The sequence below is a fragment of the Schistocerca piceifrons genome, chromosome X, assembly GCF_021461385.2.
Source record: "Schistocerca piceifrons isolate TAMUIC-IGC-003096 chromosome X, iqSchPice1.1, whole genome shotgun sequence".
In the NCBI taxonomy this organism is placed as follows: Eukaryota; Metazoa; Arthropoda; class Insecta; order Orthoptera; family Acrididae; genus Schistocerca; species Schistocerca piceifrons.
Genome location: NC_060149.1, coordinates 400,838,028 through 400,853,181, shown reverse-complemented (window position 1 = coordinate 400,853,181; position 15,154 = coordinate 400,838,028). Strand labels below are relative to the sequence as shown.

Below are 15,154 nucleotides of genomic sequence, written 5' to 3'. Positions count from 1 at the left end.
AAGGCATTCTGTGTTCACCCAGATATGTTCTCACATTTGTCTTCCACCCGAGTAAAAACTGGTCAGATGTTTCGCATCTGGAGGTGCAGTGGCACTGGGGTTGCCAGTAGAGTCCAGAGGCACCAGAGGTGCCTTAACTTTCATCACTGGTGCCCAAACATCACTGCAGCTTACAGCAGTATACTGAAGCCTGTTGACCATCACCACCACAGTTCTAGCTGTTTCTAGACAGAGGCTAATTCACAATGTGTGTGCACACAACAAACACAGTCCCTATCTGTTTCTTATTACTAAACAAAAATAAAAACCAGCTGTCATATCTTTTAGATAGTGCTGATGGCTACTAAACAATGTCATAAAATGGAAAGTCCACAGGGTCATTCGCCTTCCATAGAATAAGGAATAAAAAACAAACCAATCTTTTACAAATGTGAAGATCTTGTTTAAAATGATCCACATCATCAATTTGGGACACAAAACATAATTTATTGTGATACAGAATAGTACAAAGAATGCAAAAGTGTACACCAATATACAGTAAAACTAGATCAAAGCGGAATGTGTATAATTCAGAAATCTGTCCGAACCGTAGAACTATTTCAGTCCCGATGCATTCAATACACTATTATAAGCCCCCTCATGAACCATGGACCTTGCCGTTGGTGGGGAGGCTTGCGTGCCTCAGCGATACATATAGCCGTACCGTAGGTGCAACCACAACAGAGGGGTATCTGTTGAGAGGTGAGACCAACGTGTGGTTCCTGAAGAGGGGCAGCAGCCTTTTCAGTAGTTGCAGGGGCAACAGTCTGGATGACTGACTGATCTGGCATTGTAACACTAACCAAAATGGCCTTGCTGTGCTGGTACTGCGAACGGCTGAAAGCAAGGGGAAACTACAGCCGTAATTTTTCCCGAGGGCATGCAGCTTTACTGTATGGTTAAATGATGATGGCGTCCTCTTGGGTAAAATATTCCGGACGTAAAATGGTCCCCCATTTCGATCTCCGGGTGGGGACTACTCAGGAGGACGTTGTTGTCAGGAGAAAGTAAACAGGAGTTCTATGGATCAGAGCATGGAATGTCAGGTCACTTAATCGGGCAAGTAGGTTAGAAAATTTAAAAAGGGAAATGGATAGGTTAAAGCTAGATATAGTGGGAATTAGTGAAGTTCGGAGGCAGGAGAAACAACACTTCTGGTCAGATGAATACAGGGTTATAAATACAAAATCAAATAGGCGTAATGCAGCAGTAGGTTTAATAATGAATAGGAAAATAGGAATGCGGGTAAGCTACTACAAACAGCATAGTGAACACATTATCATGGCCAAGATATATATGAAGCCCACGCCTATCAAGTTTATATGCCAACTAGCTCCACAGATGACGAAGAGATTGATGAAATGTATGATGAGATAAAAGAAACTATTCAGATAGTGAAGGCAGACGAAAATTTAATGATAGTGAAGGGAGACGAAAATTTAATAGTCATGGGTGACTGGAACTCGATAGTAGGAAAAGGAAGAGAAGGAAACATAGAAGGTGAATATGGAATGGGAGTAAGGAATGAAAGAGGAAGCCGCCTGGTAGAATTGAGCACAGAGCGAAACTTAATCATAGCTAACACTTGGTTCAAGAATCATGAAAGAAGGTTGTATACATGGAAGAAGCCTGGAGATACTGGAAGGTTTCAGACAGATTATATAATGGTAAGACAGAGATTCAGGAACCAGATTTTAAATTGTAAGACATTTCCAGGGGCAGATGTGGACTCTGACCACAATCTATTGGTTATGAACTATAGATTAAAACTGAAGAAACTGCAAAAAGGTGGGAATTTAAGGAAATGGGACCTGGATAAACTGAAAGAACCAAAGATTGTAGAGAGTTTCAGGGAGAGCATTAGGGAACGATTGACAAGAATGGGGGAAAGAAATACAGTAGAAGAAGAATGGGTAGCTCTGAGGGATGAAGTAGTGAAGGCAGCAGACGATCAAGTAGGTAAAAAGACAAGGGCGAATAGAAATCCTGGGGTAACAGAAGAAATATTGAATTTAATTGATGAAAGGAGAAAATATCAAAATGCAGTAAATGAAGCAAGCAAAAAGGTATACAAACGTCTCAAAAATGAGATCAACAGGAAGTGCAGAATGGCTAAGCAGGGACGGCTAGAGGACAAATGTAAGGATGTAGAGGTGCATATCACTAGGGGTAAGATAGATACCGCCTACAGGAAAATTAAAGAGACCTTTGGAGAAAAGAGAACCACTTGTATGAATATCAAGAGCTCAGATGGAAACCCAGTTCCAAGCAAAGAAGGGAAAGCAGAAAGGTGGAAGGAGTATATAGAAGGTCTATACAAGGGCAATGTTCTTGAGGACAATATTATGGAAATTGAAGAGAATGTAGATGAAGATGAAATAGGAGATATGATACTGCGTGAAGAGTTTGACCAAGAGTTTGACGAAAAAAGGCCCCGGTAGTAGACAACATTCCATTAGTACAACTGACAGCCTAACAAAACTCCACCATCTAGTGAGCAAGATGTATAACGCAGGTGAAATAGCCTCAGACTTCAAGAAGAATATAATAATTCCAATCTCAAAGAAAGCAGGTGTTGACAGATGTGAAAATTACCGACTTATTAGTTTAACAAGCCACGGCTGTGAAATACTAACATGAATTCTTTGCAGACGAATGGAAAAACTGGTAGAAGCCGACCTCGGGGAAGATCAGTTTGGATTCCGTAGAAATGTTGGAACACGTGAGGCAGTACTGACCCTACGACTTATCTTAGAAGAAAGATTAAGGAAAGGCAAACCTATGCTTCTAGCATTTGTAGGATTAGAGAAAGCTTTTGACAATGTTGACTGGAATACCCTCTTTCAAATTCTGAAGGTGGCAGGGGTAAAATACAGGGAGCAAATGGCTATTTACAATTTGTACAGAAACCAGATGGCAGTTGTAAGAGTTGAAGGGCATGAAAGGGAAGCAGCAGTTGGGAAGGGAGTGAGACAGGGTTGTAGCCTCTCCCCAATGTTATTCAATCTGTATACTGAGCAAGCAGTAAAGGAAACAAAAGAAAAAATTGGAGTAGGTATTAAAATCCATGGAGAAGAAATAAAAACTTTGAGGTTCGTCGATGACATTGTAATCCTGTCAGAGACAGCAAAGGACTTGGAAGAGCAGTGAACAGAATGGACAGTGTCTTGAAGCTAGGGTATAAGATGAACATCAACAAAAGCAAAACGAGGATAATGGAATGTAGTCGAATTAAGTCGGGTGTTGGTTCGGGAATTAGATTAGGAAATGAGATGCTTAAAGTAGTAAATGAGTTTTGCTATTTGGGGAGCAAAATAACTGATGATGGTCAAAGTAGAGAGGATATAAAGTGTAGACTGTCAATGGCAAGGAAAGCATTTCTGAAGAAGAGAAATTTGTTAACATCGAGTATAGATTTAAGTGTCAGGAAGTCGTTTCTGAAAGTATTTGTATGGAGTGTAGCCATCTATGGAAATGAAACATGGATGATAAATAGTTTAGACAAGAAGAGAATAGAAGCTTTTGAAATGTGGTGCTACAGAAGAATGCTGATGATTAGATGGGTAGATCATGTAACTAATGAGGAGGTACTGAATAGAATTGTAGAGAAGAGAAATTTATGGCACAATTTGACTAGAAGAAGGGATCGGTTGGTAGGGCATATTTTGAGGCATCAAGGGATCACCAATTTAGTACTGGAGGGCAGTGTGGAGGGTAAAAATCGTAGAGGGAGACCAAGAGATGAATACACTAAACAGATTTAGAAGGATGTAGGTTGCAGTAGGTACTGGGAGATGAAGAAGCTTGCACAGGATAGAGTAGCATGGAGAGCTGCATCAAACCAGTCTCTGGACTGAAGACCACAACAACAACATGCTAATATTTCGTATAAAGCAGAATGTGCCTAACACGGAAACCGGATGCAAATTTTAAGATTTAATTGATAATTAATTGCAAAATGCAGAAAGACTTTATACAGCACTGCTGTATTACAGCATACATTAGTTATTCATGACTGTAAAAGGACACTACTATTACAGGGTGTATACGCGGACAAGGAAAAAAAATTTCTGATTTTTTCCGGATTTCCTGCTTAAAAATAAATTTTCTCCTGGGTGAAAATACACTTTTTCCGTGTTAAGTGACAGTATACTTTCCCTCGGAACTGTAAAACTTATCAATCCTTTGAATGGCTATGGTTTTATACACCAGCATAGAATTTCTCGGCACTATAGAAAATGAAACTCAGGAGGGGGGGAAAAAAACACATTTTTGAAAGATCTTTCACGTGTATCAACTTGTACACTGCATATTTTCATATTACGAAAGTATAAATGTGAATTCCACCAAACACCGCATGTTACTTTCCAAAGCATTGAAATCGAGATTGCAATGCACTTTTGTAAGCCAGTCACGGCTCATGTCACATGATCTCGCCACCCAATGACAGAGCATAGGACATGTGATGATGTTAGCCAACAGCAACATCACTGTTAAGTAGCAAGAATACACTAGTAGGAAAAGTTAATGGTTTAAATTAATATACACAGTGTTGCTACAAGGAAAGCAAAGTTTTCACATATAATATTGGTCTCTAAAAGATTTCTGGAGATGTAAAACCACTGGCTCACCCCACAATAATATTGCTACCCTACCGCAGAGCTAACAACTGCATCTTTACTAGACCAATTCTCTGTAGTACGTGCTCTATGCTACACACATTGTGCATATGCTGTGAGAATAAAAGTATTCATAATAAGTGACGGGAGTGCAAGTGATTAGCATCGTAAATACCATGTCTGCTCTCCAATGCCTACAAATTAAGAAGCTCCAAGAGAAGCTAAGCTTTCACATGTAACGTGAACACAAATGTAATCTTCTGGGCTCGAAATTCTTCTAAATGGCTTGTCCTCAAAGAGTTGATTTTTAAATGAGAGTCAAACGCTCTGTGATTTAAGAAATCAGTTTGCCAGAGAGCACCAGATAACAGGCATCACGGCTCTTGCGCAGCTACAATGACGTAGGAAGCCCATATGTTCACACGTGTAACACATTTAAAGATCTCACATTGTCTCATAAAAGAAACAAGACATCAGAGGATACTGCAAGAGCATCAGAATTTTGTGAACCATATTACAATACATAATTCGGCTTATAGTGCACATTCGCATGTCTACATTCCCAATGAAGTAGGCCTCGACCTGACATTAAGCTTTTCAGTGTAAGTTTTCTTGGACTACCAGTGCTATATTATCTCATGTTTGGTTCTTTATTATGGCATAATGCCATACGTGCTAGAAGATGAAAACGTGCACTTGAAATGCAGCAAACAGTTGAAACTAGCCAGTAGTGTGAAATAAAACACTTTGTTTCAAATAAATTGACTGCCTCATTGGAAAAGATTAATAAAAGCCAAATCTCTTTAGCAAACCGACAAAAATAACTACGTTGTTCTGCAACGCGATTCATGCCTGGCTGTCAGAAAAGTGGAAATAAAATAGGATCTGAAACTAATAACATTTTAACCCTCTGTAATTATGTGAAGGTATTTTAATTCACTTGATAGCTGCCAGCCACAGAAATCCGTTTTGTTTTCGTTTGACGTGAGCGCAGTAAATGAAGAGGAAACAGCAAAATCACTAAACATAAACATGGGTCACTTGTAGAGTACCCACCTCCCCACTACAACACAGACTGCTCTGCACATCTGCCCTGGATCTACGATATTTCTAACCCCCCCCCCCCCCCCCAAGGGTTTGAGATTGAATGACAAAAATTTTAAAAATCGACTTTTCAAAAAATGTTCATTTTGTAGAGCACATCTTTCTGAACAGTCTGCCAAAATGCAGTGCCACGCCTCTTCACACAGCATTCTTCTATCACATGTCACTGTATTTCCCTCTGTGGAATTCAAACTTGTATATTTTGTAATGGATGTCATCAAACTATATTCATGAAAGTGGGAATTAAAATGTCCTGTGGTGCCTCTCCTGCTCCCAGTTGGCCTGCCCCTCTTTTTTAAAAAAAAAAAGAATTACAGATTTGCAGCAGTTGTAACACACACCAAATAAACGAGACTGTTTTGGCACAAATGGTCATTTTATAGCATGACACAATGTAATTCACAAAGTACCAATATCACATGCCTATTAAGCCTACTAATAGCAAAAAGCTTTATGTTAGGAAATAGTTTCACATTTCATTCATACACTCCAGTTTCTCAAGCATGAGATCGAAAAGTAGTAGCACAAAATTTTTGTGTACATTTGGAATTGTCATATTCTTAAATAATTTGTGTGATGTTCCTGTTTCTCCTCCTTCCTCATTGCAACTAACAATCTTGTCATCAATAATTCTGTAACTATTCCTGCCAATGTTAAGACTCATTCTCTGGTTAGCTTCACTAACCCTGCCACAATCACCTGTTTAGTTATCCCGCGTTTATTCTCTGGTTAGGTGTTATTACATGTCCGTATAACACGTTTTCTGCGCGACTCCCATAATTGAACTTAAGCAGCTGCTAGCTGGGGACTTTACACTAGTAAGTGTAACAATCTGGTCAAAACTTTTCTGTCAACATTTCATTTTCTTGGATACACCAAGAAGATAATATGTAATCTTTCTTATCTGTTTGTTGTTTATTTGCACTCTGGTAGTCTGAAACTATCAATTTCACTAGTAATTATAACAAAGCTGATCATTCACAAACGTCGTCACAACCACATAACAAACAGTGATTGGCACTCACCTGTTTGGCTTTATTCCGCTCAGCTCATATAGCCTCGTCCCCTTTTGTTTGCAGGAAAGTTTATTTGTAGATGCAACCGAGATTCTTCTAGCAGAGACATCACATACACTATGCATGCATTCAAAAATCAACTTATGATTCATTCAGAAATCAGCTTGCAGTATGTTCAAAAATGCTAAGAAATCGACAGTGATGCATTTCAAAATCATATGAATAATCGATTGACCAACGTGCGCTGGATGCTAGACGCTTTGTGAAACAAGGTTTCCCCCCCCCCCTCAAGAATATGAATTTGGCAGACGCTTGTATGAGCACTGTGTTTTGTTATTGTATGTGGTGCATTTCCTTTGGAACTGAAGTGTTATTTTCGTAGTTTCTCTCGTTCATGTTTTATTGCTGCAGTATTATTCTGTAGTAACGGGATACAGTAATACCCTTTGTTAGAGTATCGGTTCTTACCAGCTGAAATTATAAAAATTTAACTGAAAACTATAACAATGAAAAATTCTCAGAATTCTAAAAAATTCCCGGGTTTTTCCCGGTTTTCTTCCGGATGAAAAAATTCCCAGGTTTTTCCCAGATCTCCTGGTTGTCCCAGGTCATGTATTAACACAAAGACTGAATACCCATGACAATGATGTTGAGCAGTGCAAAATCAAGAAAAAAAAAAAAGAGTTTTGGAGCAGGGCTGCGTTATGGGTGTGGGCATCAAAGCGTGTTGTTTGCCAGCTTTTCTCATTTACCATTATTACTGATGCACGCTGGAGCGCACTGTAACACTGTTGCGCACTTACAAACACACTGCTGCAATATGAGCAGTGAAAGAGGTGGGTGTTGTTCGGTGAAACAATGGTTTTACCCAGGAAGGCCGAGCATTCAAATAAATGCACTGTGTGCATTATCTTTTGTCAATTTCAGTTCACTAGCAGAACATTAAATGAGGCCGGTAACATGACGTCAAACAAAAAGTATGTGTCTGTAACATTTAACGAAAAGATTAAGGTAGTCGTGGCATGTGAGAAAGAAACTCTTGTGTTTGAAATGGGGTAAAACACAAATTTATGATACCTTAAGAAACAGGGATAAGGTGGATGAAAGAGGATGGGCAAATGAAAGGGAAGAAGACAGGAAATGAAGAAATTAACGAGATAGTGTGGGAATGGTTCGTAAGTAGTGAGTCAAAAAAACTTAGCTTTGTCTGGACCCATGTTGCAGAGAGAGGTTCCAAAAGTCACTGAAGAGCTTGGAAATAAGGAATTTGACTTCTACATGATGGCTTGACAGTTTTATGTAACTATTCACCACATCGTGTGACATGAAGTGTGTGCGAAAGTTAAGAACATGCAGGAAAGAGTAGCAACAAAATGAAGGACAATACTGTACAACCTAATAGTGAATTAATTAAAATGCGAAACATTCCATGTAGCGCAGATGACTACATTCGAAGTAATGACTCCCTGTCCACTCACTCTACTTTTACTTCAGCAACACATTTTAATAGAAATCCGCAACACAGAAGACGATCAAGAATAAACAAAGGAAGAAGAAGGGAAGCAAAATTACGTTCCTAGAAAAATTAACATGCCTGATGATGCTATTGCATTCAGAAACTATGTTATGCAATTTGCAGCACACTCAAATTGTCCCAAGCTGTTGGAACCATTTTATAGTGCAAAAAATATGCATAGAATAAACGTTTTGAACAGGGGAAAAGTGGCAAAAAATGAAATGTAAGGCAAATAAATGCGAGAATAATATGCATGTACATACAACAATAAACAAATTTAATGTTAGAGAAACAATGCAGAAATGCAGCATTATTTATTTATTTCTGTAAAGTCTGGTGCTCCGTTGTACAATATGCAGTAAATGAATATCTACTGTGCAGGAGTGAAGGTACATAAATATGTGCACAATTACAAATCTATACTTCATGATACCTGCCAAATTTCATGTAGCCTAATGTGTTTTGTGTAATCTGGAAACTTGTCCAATTCAGAAAATTGTTTCAGTCCCATGTACTTCCATTTTGAGCAGTTTTACTGTACCAGATTTGTGAATAGTAAAGTTCAAATATTTCATACAGTGACTTAAAACTTTCACCTGCAACTAACATTCTTCTCCTATATCAACAGCCTCACACCTCACTACATAATTTAAAAGATCAACATGCACAAAATTTTAATGACATAAATTCTACAAATGAACAAAATTAATGTATATTAATGTCACTTACCACATACTGTTGTATAAGATGACTTCCCAAATAGCTCATGAAGTTGTGACACAAATTCCTCCCCAAGTTTTATGTCAACAAAAGCTTCACTGTCAGAAATTCCTGTTGCCTCATCACTGTTTGTAGAAGAAATGTCACTATTCTGATTATTATGCTCAACAACTGCATCAGTAACAGCATTCTCTGGGTATAACATGGCACCTGAAGCAGTCGGTTCCAGAATATTCTGTTTGGCTGAGGATCCAATTACTCCATGAGAAGCTGAGACCTCATCACAATCCTCAATCTGCAAGATGGTGTCATTGTTTTTATTCGAACTAGTAGTTACCTCACCCATGTCTAATAATTCCCCGTGCCTCATTTTCCTAATTCTCAGTGTGTGTTCTGAATAGCAGTTCTTATTTAGCACTATATTTTGTTCAATATGCTCTTTCAGCTCTTTTGCTGTGGGTGAAATATTTTTATCTTTTCGAATGGTTCTGCTGGGAGAGAGCCGTGTCGGTGTAGCATTTGTCTTATCAGTTTCTTTTTCATACTGCCAACTTTTTAATTCAGATGGCTGCCAACATTCTTCAGATGTGTGCCTTGTATTTGAGTATGAAGACTGTTGATCAGTTTTTTCTGTCACCACTGATGGCAAAACACCAATTTGAAGGTCGTTTTCAGATTTATCTGAAATCTTAAGAGTACATGGCTCCAAGGCCATCTGTATCCCAGGGGACTCTTCTACTCCCTTATAATCTAGCTCCAATAGCACATCAACAGTCCAGTTTATATCCCTATTGCATTTCTGAAATATCTCTTGTAAGTGAGGTATGGGGACGGCAGGAAAAGCTCTAAGTAGTTCTTTAAATTCAGTTTCAGAGAACTTTGTAAAATTTTCTTCATGTTCTGTCATGGAACTTTTGTCAAATACTGACTTCCCACTTTGGCGCAGATGGGGAGACATTGCAGGCTGCACTACAGCACTGCCTTTGTCTGTGATGGGTGCATAACAACTTCCAACTATTATTTTGACATCACTGGGAATCTCTTTACTGCTGTTAACTTGCTGCAACAGTAAAAAATCTGAGTAATGTGTATTTGTTATACAATCTGTATATATTGAATCTTTGACCAATGTCTTTCCATCTGTTACTTCAAAAGTACCTGGAAAAGCTTTACACTGATGCAATAATGTTTCAGGTGTTAAATTCTGCTCTGATTTCCAAGCTGTGGGTTCTATAGAAGAACAATATTTAGACCAGTTAGACCTGTCATTTACAGCATAATTACCTGCAGCAGATAATGATCTCGGAGGTCGCATATCTCGTATTTTATGTGCAGTATCTGAAATTTCAGACGGTGACTGCCTCTGAGATACACTGGAAGCAGATTTGCGTGACCGAGAAAAGCATCCTAAAGACCTCTGTGGTTGAGGTACAAATTTTCCTTGCGAATCTTTTGAGGATGCATTTGAATGATCCTCTCTCCTCCTTACATCTGTGGACATATTATTGTTTTTCTTCCTATTTTCCCATGAAGATAAAGGATCTTCTACAGTGTCCCACTGATCTAGTTCTTGTACTGGACGTGTAGCATTTTGTGACAAGTTATGTAGACTTTCCTTAAGAAAATCCTTCACAGGTAGTTTCTTACGACTAATACGAGGTGGTTTCGGAAGACAGAGGTCTTCCTCGATGGGTACGCTGACACTTGGTTTCGGGTCCTCACCACCCCAAACATTCCCATGTTCTAAATCCCACAATACATAGTTATTCTCAGCATTTGCTGTTGTTTGATCATTTACTGCAGTGGGCTCAGTGTGCTGAGCAGCACTTGCCAATTTTTCTCCACACTTCCATATTTTGTAGTTACCATTACTTGATTTCTTAGCTGAGTCCTCATTCTTATCATCAATTTCTAGTCTGCTCACACTTTCAGAGAAGTTTTGTTTAGACTTTTCTGTAACCACAAATTCGTTACTTGTATCAGAACTCTGATGGGCAGGAAATGTAGTATCTACTGAACACCTTTTACAGTCATCTCCAATAACATGTTCTGTTTTTTCAAATTCAGTTTTTCCACAGTTTCCACCATCCAAACTTCGCAGCTCTGCAGTTTCCTCATGATCCATGGCTTCCATTAGTCTGTTAACTTGTCTATCAAAATTAAAATTCAGTTGAATGTTATCGTTCTCCAGAGTTTTTGATAATTCATTGTCAGTATTCTCTTCATTTACATGACTGGGAAGTGTGTTACTGAGAGTACAATTTTTTTCATTCTCTACCCAGGGTGGTCGTTCCGACAGCCATTTATGAATATTGTGTGGTTTTTGAAATATAAATTCGCTGTTTTTCACAAGTACATATTCATTTGGTGAGGCACTACATTCTCGTCCGATTTCTTCATTTAAAAGATCATCAACAACTTTTCTTGTGTCTAGGCCAGGGTTACTCAAGTCTTCAGTCACTGCAGCTGCTCTTTCTACTTGCTGATTATCCACATTCTCCTCAGTGCCTTCCAAATGAGCAACTACAGGTTTCAAAGACCTAAGTCCATCTACTGTATATGTTCCAGGTGAAGCTGAGTCTTGATTATTTTCATGTACAATGGATTCACCCTTTTGCAATAGGCTGCTTTCAGTTTCCCCTACAGCCTTTGAAAATACATTTGTTTTCTCACCAACAACATTGGAAAATATTGTACAGTTAGAATCATATGATGTACCACATGATACGATATCTGAGGTTTTTGACAGATTTAGAATGTTATCACCATCCATCATCAGTTTTTCTTCTGAAAGTGATTTTCGTATTTTGCGTTTCAACCTATTCCTTTTACGTTTTTTACGTCTGTGCTTTGGCATTCTTGTAGTGACAACATGAGGCTGAATTAGTTCAGAGGCATCCAGCTGCAAATGGTACATACCAAGAAGACCGGCTACCGTAATAGATCTGTCAAAGCGATGCATCATATCTGCCACTCGCTGGATAGGGACACCGTGTGTATTTCTCCTTGCACATTCTGCAACAAAGTAGCGCCAGTATGTATTAGGTTCAAGAAATTCGATGCGGTACCCATGACGAACGGCAATGGTCGCATAGGGTCGCATTTCAGATGCCTCCAGGTTGGTATTATCCACAATAATAGGAGTGATGCCTTTCACAGCATCTGCCAAAACTCTCTTTACATTCCACGTGTGTGCCTCATGCAAAAATTTGGGATTAAATTTGTATCGACCTTTACCACACACTGTAAAAAAATTATCAGTAGAATGGATGAACCTATGAGGTTCCTCTCCCATTGTGGAGCGTACTAGATGCCTAGCTAGAGTTGATTTACCACTACCCGGGAGACCACGCATTAATATCATAATTTTCTTGCCATCAATGATGATGTTCGCCAGTCTGTCCACTTTACTACATCGAGTGTGTTTCCTAACACCATTATGTTCTCGCACGTCTTTAGAGGAGTTGCTACTGCTTAATGATGCAATAGAAGATTCTGTCACATCACTGGAACTCTGGTCAGTCACACGATCCATCACTTTTCTGGAACACAGTGCTTCACCATGATCTTCGTCTACTGGTACGGTGTGACATACTGCTGCAGTGTCTGTACAATAACTTTGTTCTGTGTCCCGAAGCCAACCAGACACCTTATCTTCAGCATCCTTGTCTTCAACGCTAACATCACTTGTTTCAGCAGCTAACAATGGTGACCAAATATGATCTGAGGTCTTTCCTTGAATGATATCAATATTTTCCAGGTCAAATGTATGCTTACTGTGTGTATTTTTTTGTGTGAAAGGTAAAGTCACAAATTCACCTAATAAACCATCCTGATTAACAACCTTATTGTCATTACATATACTGTCCTGTCCACAAGTAATTCTGGTGTCACACGCTACAGTTACTGGTGGTACAGCAACAGCAATTCTATCAACATAACCACTGGACAGCAGTACAGAGCCTGACAGTGGGCTTGAAGACATCCTGGTAGAACATGATGCCTGGTCATTATAGTCACCCTTGTTCAATAGACTAACTTCAAATGGTGCACTGGTGACCTCTTTGGCATTTGTATGCACTTCTCCTCCACTAACTGAAGACATTTCACCAATGTTGGAGACACAGTAAGAATCTTCCCGGTTTTTAAACACATCAGTAACCTCAAGCTGTCTGCAGTTGTTTACTGAATTCTCACTTTCAGTACTTTTATTTAATGGTGTCTCTCCCTCTCTAACATATTCTGCACAATTTGCTGCCTGGTACCCACACTCACCATTACCACATTCAAGCTGACAAACATTTTTGGAAAAGCAGTTTTCCTTTTGTAGACTTTCCTCGGAGAGGCAGGATGAAGTGGATAAATTCCTGTTTTGGACGTCAGCCTCAAGCTCACACATCATATAATTATCTAGATCGCTGTTGTTACTTTCTTCTCCTGGGAGCAACTGTTCAAACTTACAAAATGCACACTTCCCTTGTTCATCTTTAGGTGTATGTTCACATCCCACCATTATCTGAGGAGAACAATTCATGAAGTTTGGTTTTTCATGTTTTATGTTTATTTTAGGATCTGTTCCTGATTTAATTTCATTGCCTACACTTCCACACGCTTCTGTTTCAATCTTTATTTGAGAATAAGTATCAGTGCTGTCTGGTGAATTTGTTTTCATACTTATTGTAGAATATGCTCTTGTTGCCATTTCCACATCTAAACTTGCACAAGTAAATCCTTTAACTGCAGATTTATCCCCGTTATCAGTTTTCATTTCAGGAGAGACAAATTCCTCTGTTTGTATGTTTGTTTCTGTGGCAGTTCTTGGACTTGTTTCTCCAGGCGTATGCTGCTGGGCCTCCTGTGTGTTTCCATTACTTGCAAATCCATTTTTACTGCTGGGCTTTATTTCTTCATTGTGGCTGCTGGATACTGGTGACTCGCTTTTGTTGTGTAGTAAAGGATCCATTCCCAATTCCACTCCTTCTGACTGATTCCCAGCCAACATTTTCAGCGCTTTAGTTGATCTCCATTCTAAAGGGGAAAAAAGTGCCATTAGTACAGAATTCATGCAATTAAACAAATGTTTACAATTGTATTACACCACAGATGCTATTAAATATTATGTGCAGACCATAAATACAACAATTGTATTACACCACAGATGCTATTAAATATTATGTGCAGACCATAAATACAGAGTATTCTCTTCCAAATAACTGATATCAATTTAGATGATTCAACATCACTCAACATGCATCTTCAGACCAGCTTTCCAAAATATAGCACACAAATCCATGGATACTTACCAACAAATGGCATATGCACCACATATCTCGTCACTAATCTCGCTTATTTCTGTGGCATGTTGTGTAGCCTGTTCCTAAGTTGTGCATGTTCGAATTCTTGGCAGAGATATATGTTTTCATGGCCCTTAAAAAGATCATCTTGTCTGTTTCTTACTTTCCCATACCATAAAAACTTCAAAGTTTGTGCTTAATGTATGATTAAAATTATATTGGCTCGACAAGTCTTCCACAAGAAGTAAGTATTTTCAAGTATCAGCATTCTAGCATAACAATCTCTGAGACCTCAAAGCAGGTGTACAAAAACTACCAAATTTTTTACTGGGATTGCTACTCTTTACAATAAATGAATGAGAATAGTTCTTCTTGCTATTGTAAGTACTTGTAAAGCAAAGAAGTGAAGCCACAATAAAATAGTGTACTTTATGTTGATTAATTTATAGCAGCATTGCTGGAGAACTTGAGGAAACTTACTTTTGATTCACACTCATACTTCTTTGCCATAGGTGCAATACAACCACTTTCCTTATACATTTTCAAGCATCTGATTTTAATGAAGAATTAAATGGCCAGAATCTGCTATTAAATAGAATATCACATGCATATTCCACAAATACAACAAGGAAGAGTTAATGTACATTAAAGCCCTTCTTAACAAATGAATAGTTGCCTCAGATGACACTCAAAACTTAGGGGGAGGAAACACATTTTTCTGCTTTTGCTACAACTTGCCTTTGTATGCTCTCGAAGTACTGTATCTACGTATGACTCAAATATTATGCCCCCTTTTCCTCAGTTGCGCAGTCCAACTGCAAATCTTTCTAACAGAGGCTCTCATGA

The 15,154-nt window shown here is 38.7% G+C and overlaps 1 protein-coding gene across 3 annotated transcripts in view; it reads right to left on the bottom strand.

Annotated features, from left to right (window-relative positions):
- LOC124722878 overlaps window positions 1–15,154 on the bottom strand; it is a 169,359-nt gene that overhangs the window by 94,390 nt on the left and 59,815 nt on the right. For all 3 annotated transcript variants that reach the window (XM_047248014.1, XM_047248015.1, XM_047248016.1), the window contains one exon: window positions 9,024–14,042. In XM_047248014.1, the coding sequence (XP_047103970.1) occupies window positions 9,024–14,042 (5,019 nt within the window). The remainder of the gene's footprint in view (window positions 1–9,023; window positions 14,043–15,154) is intronic.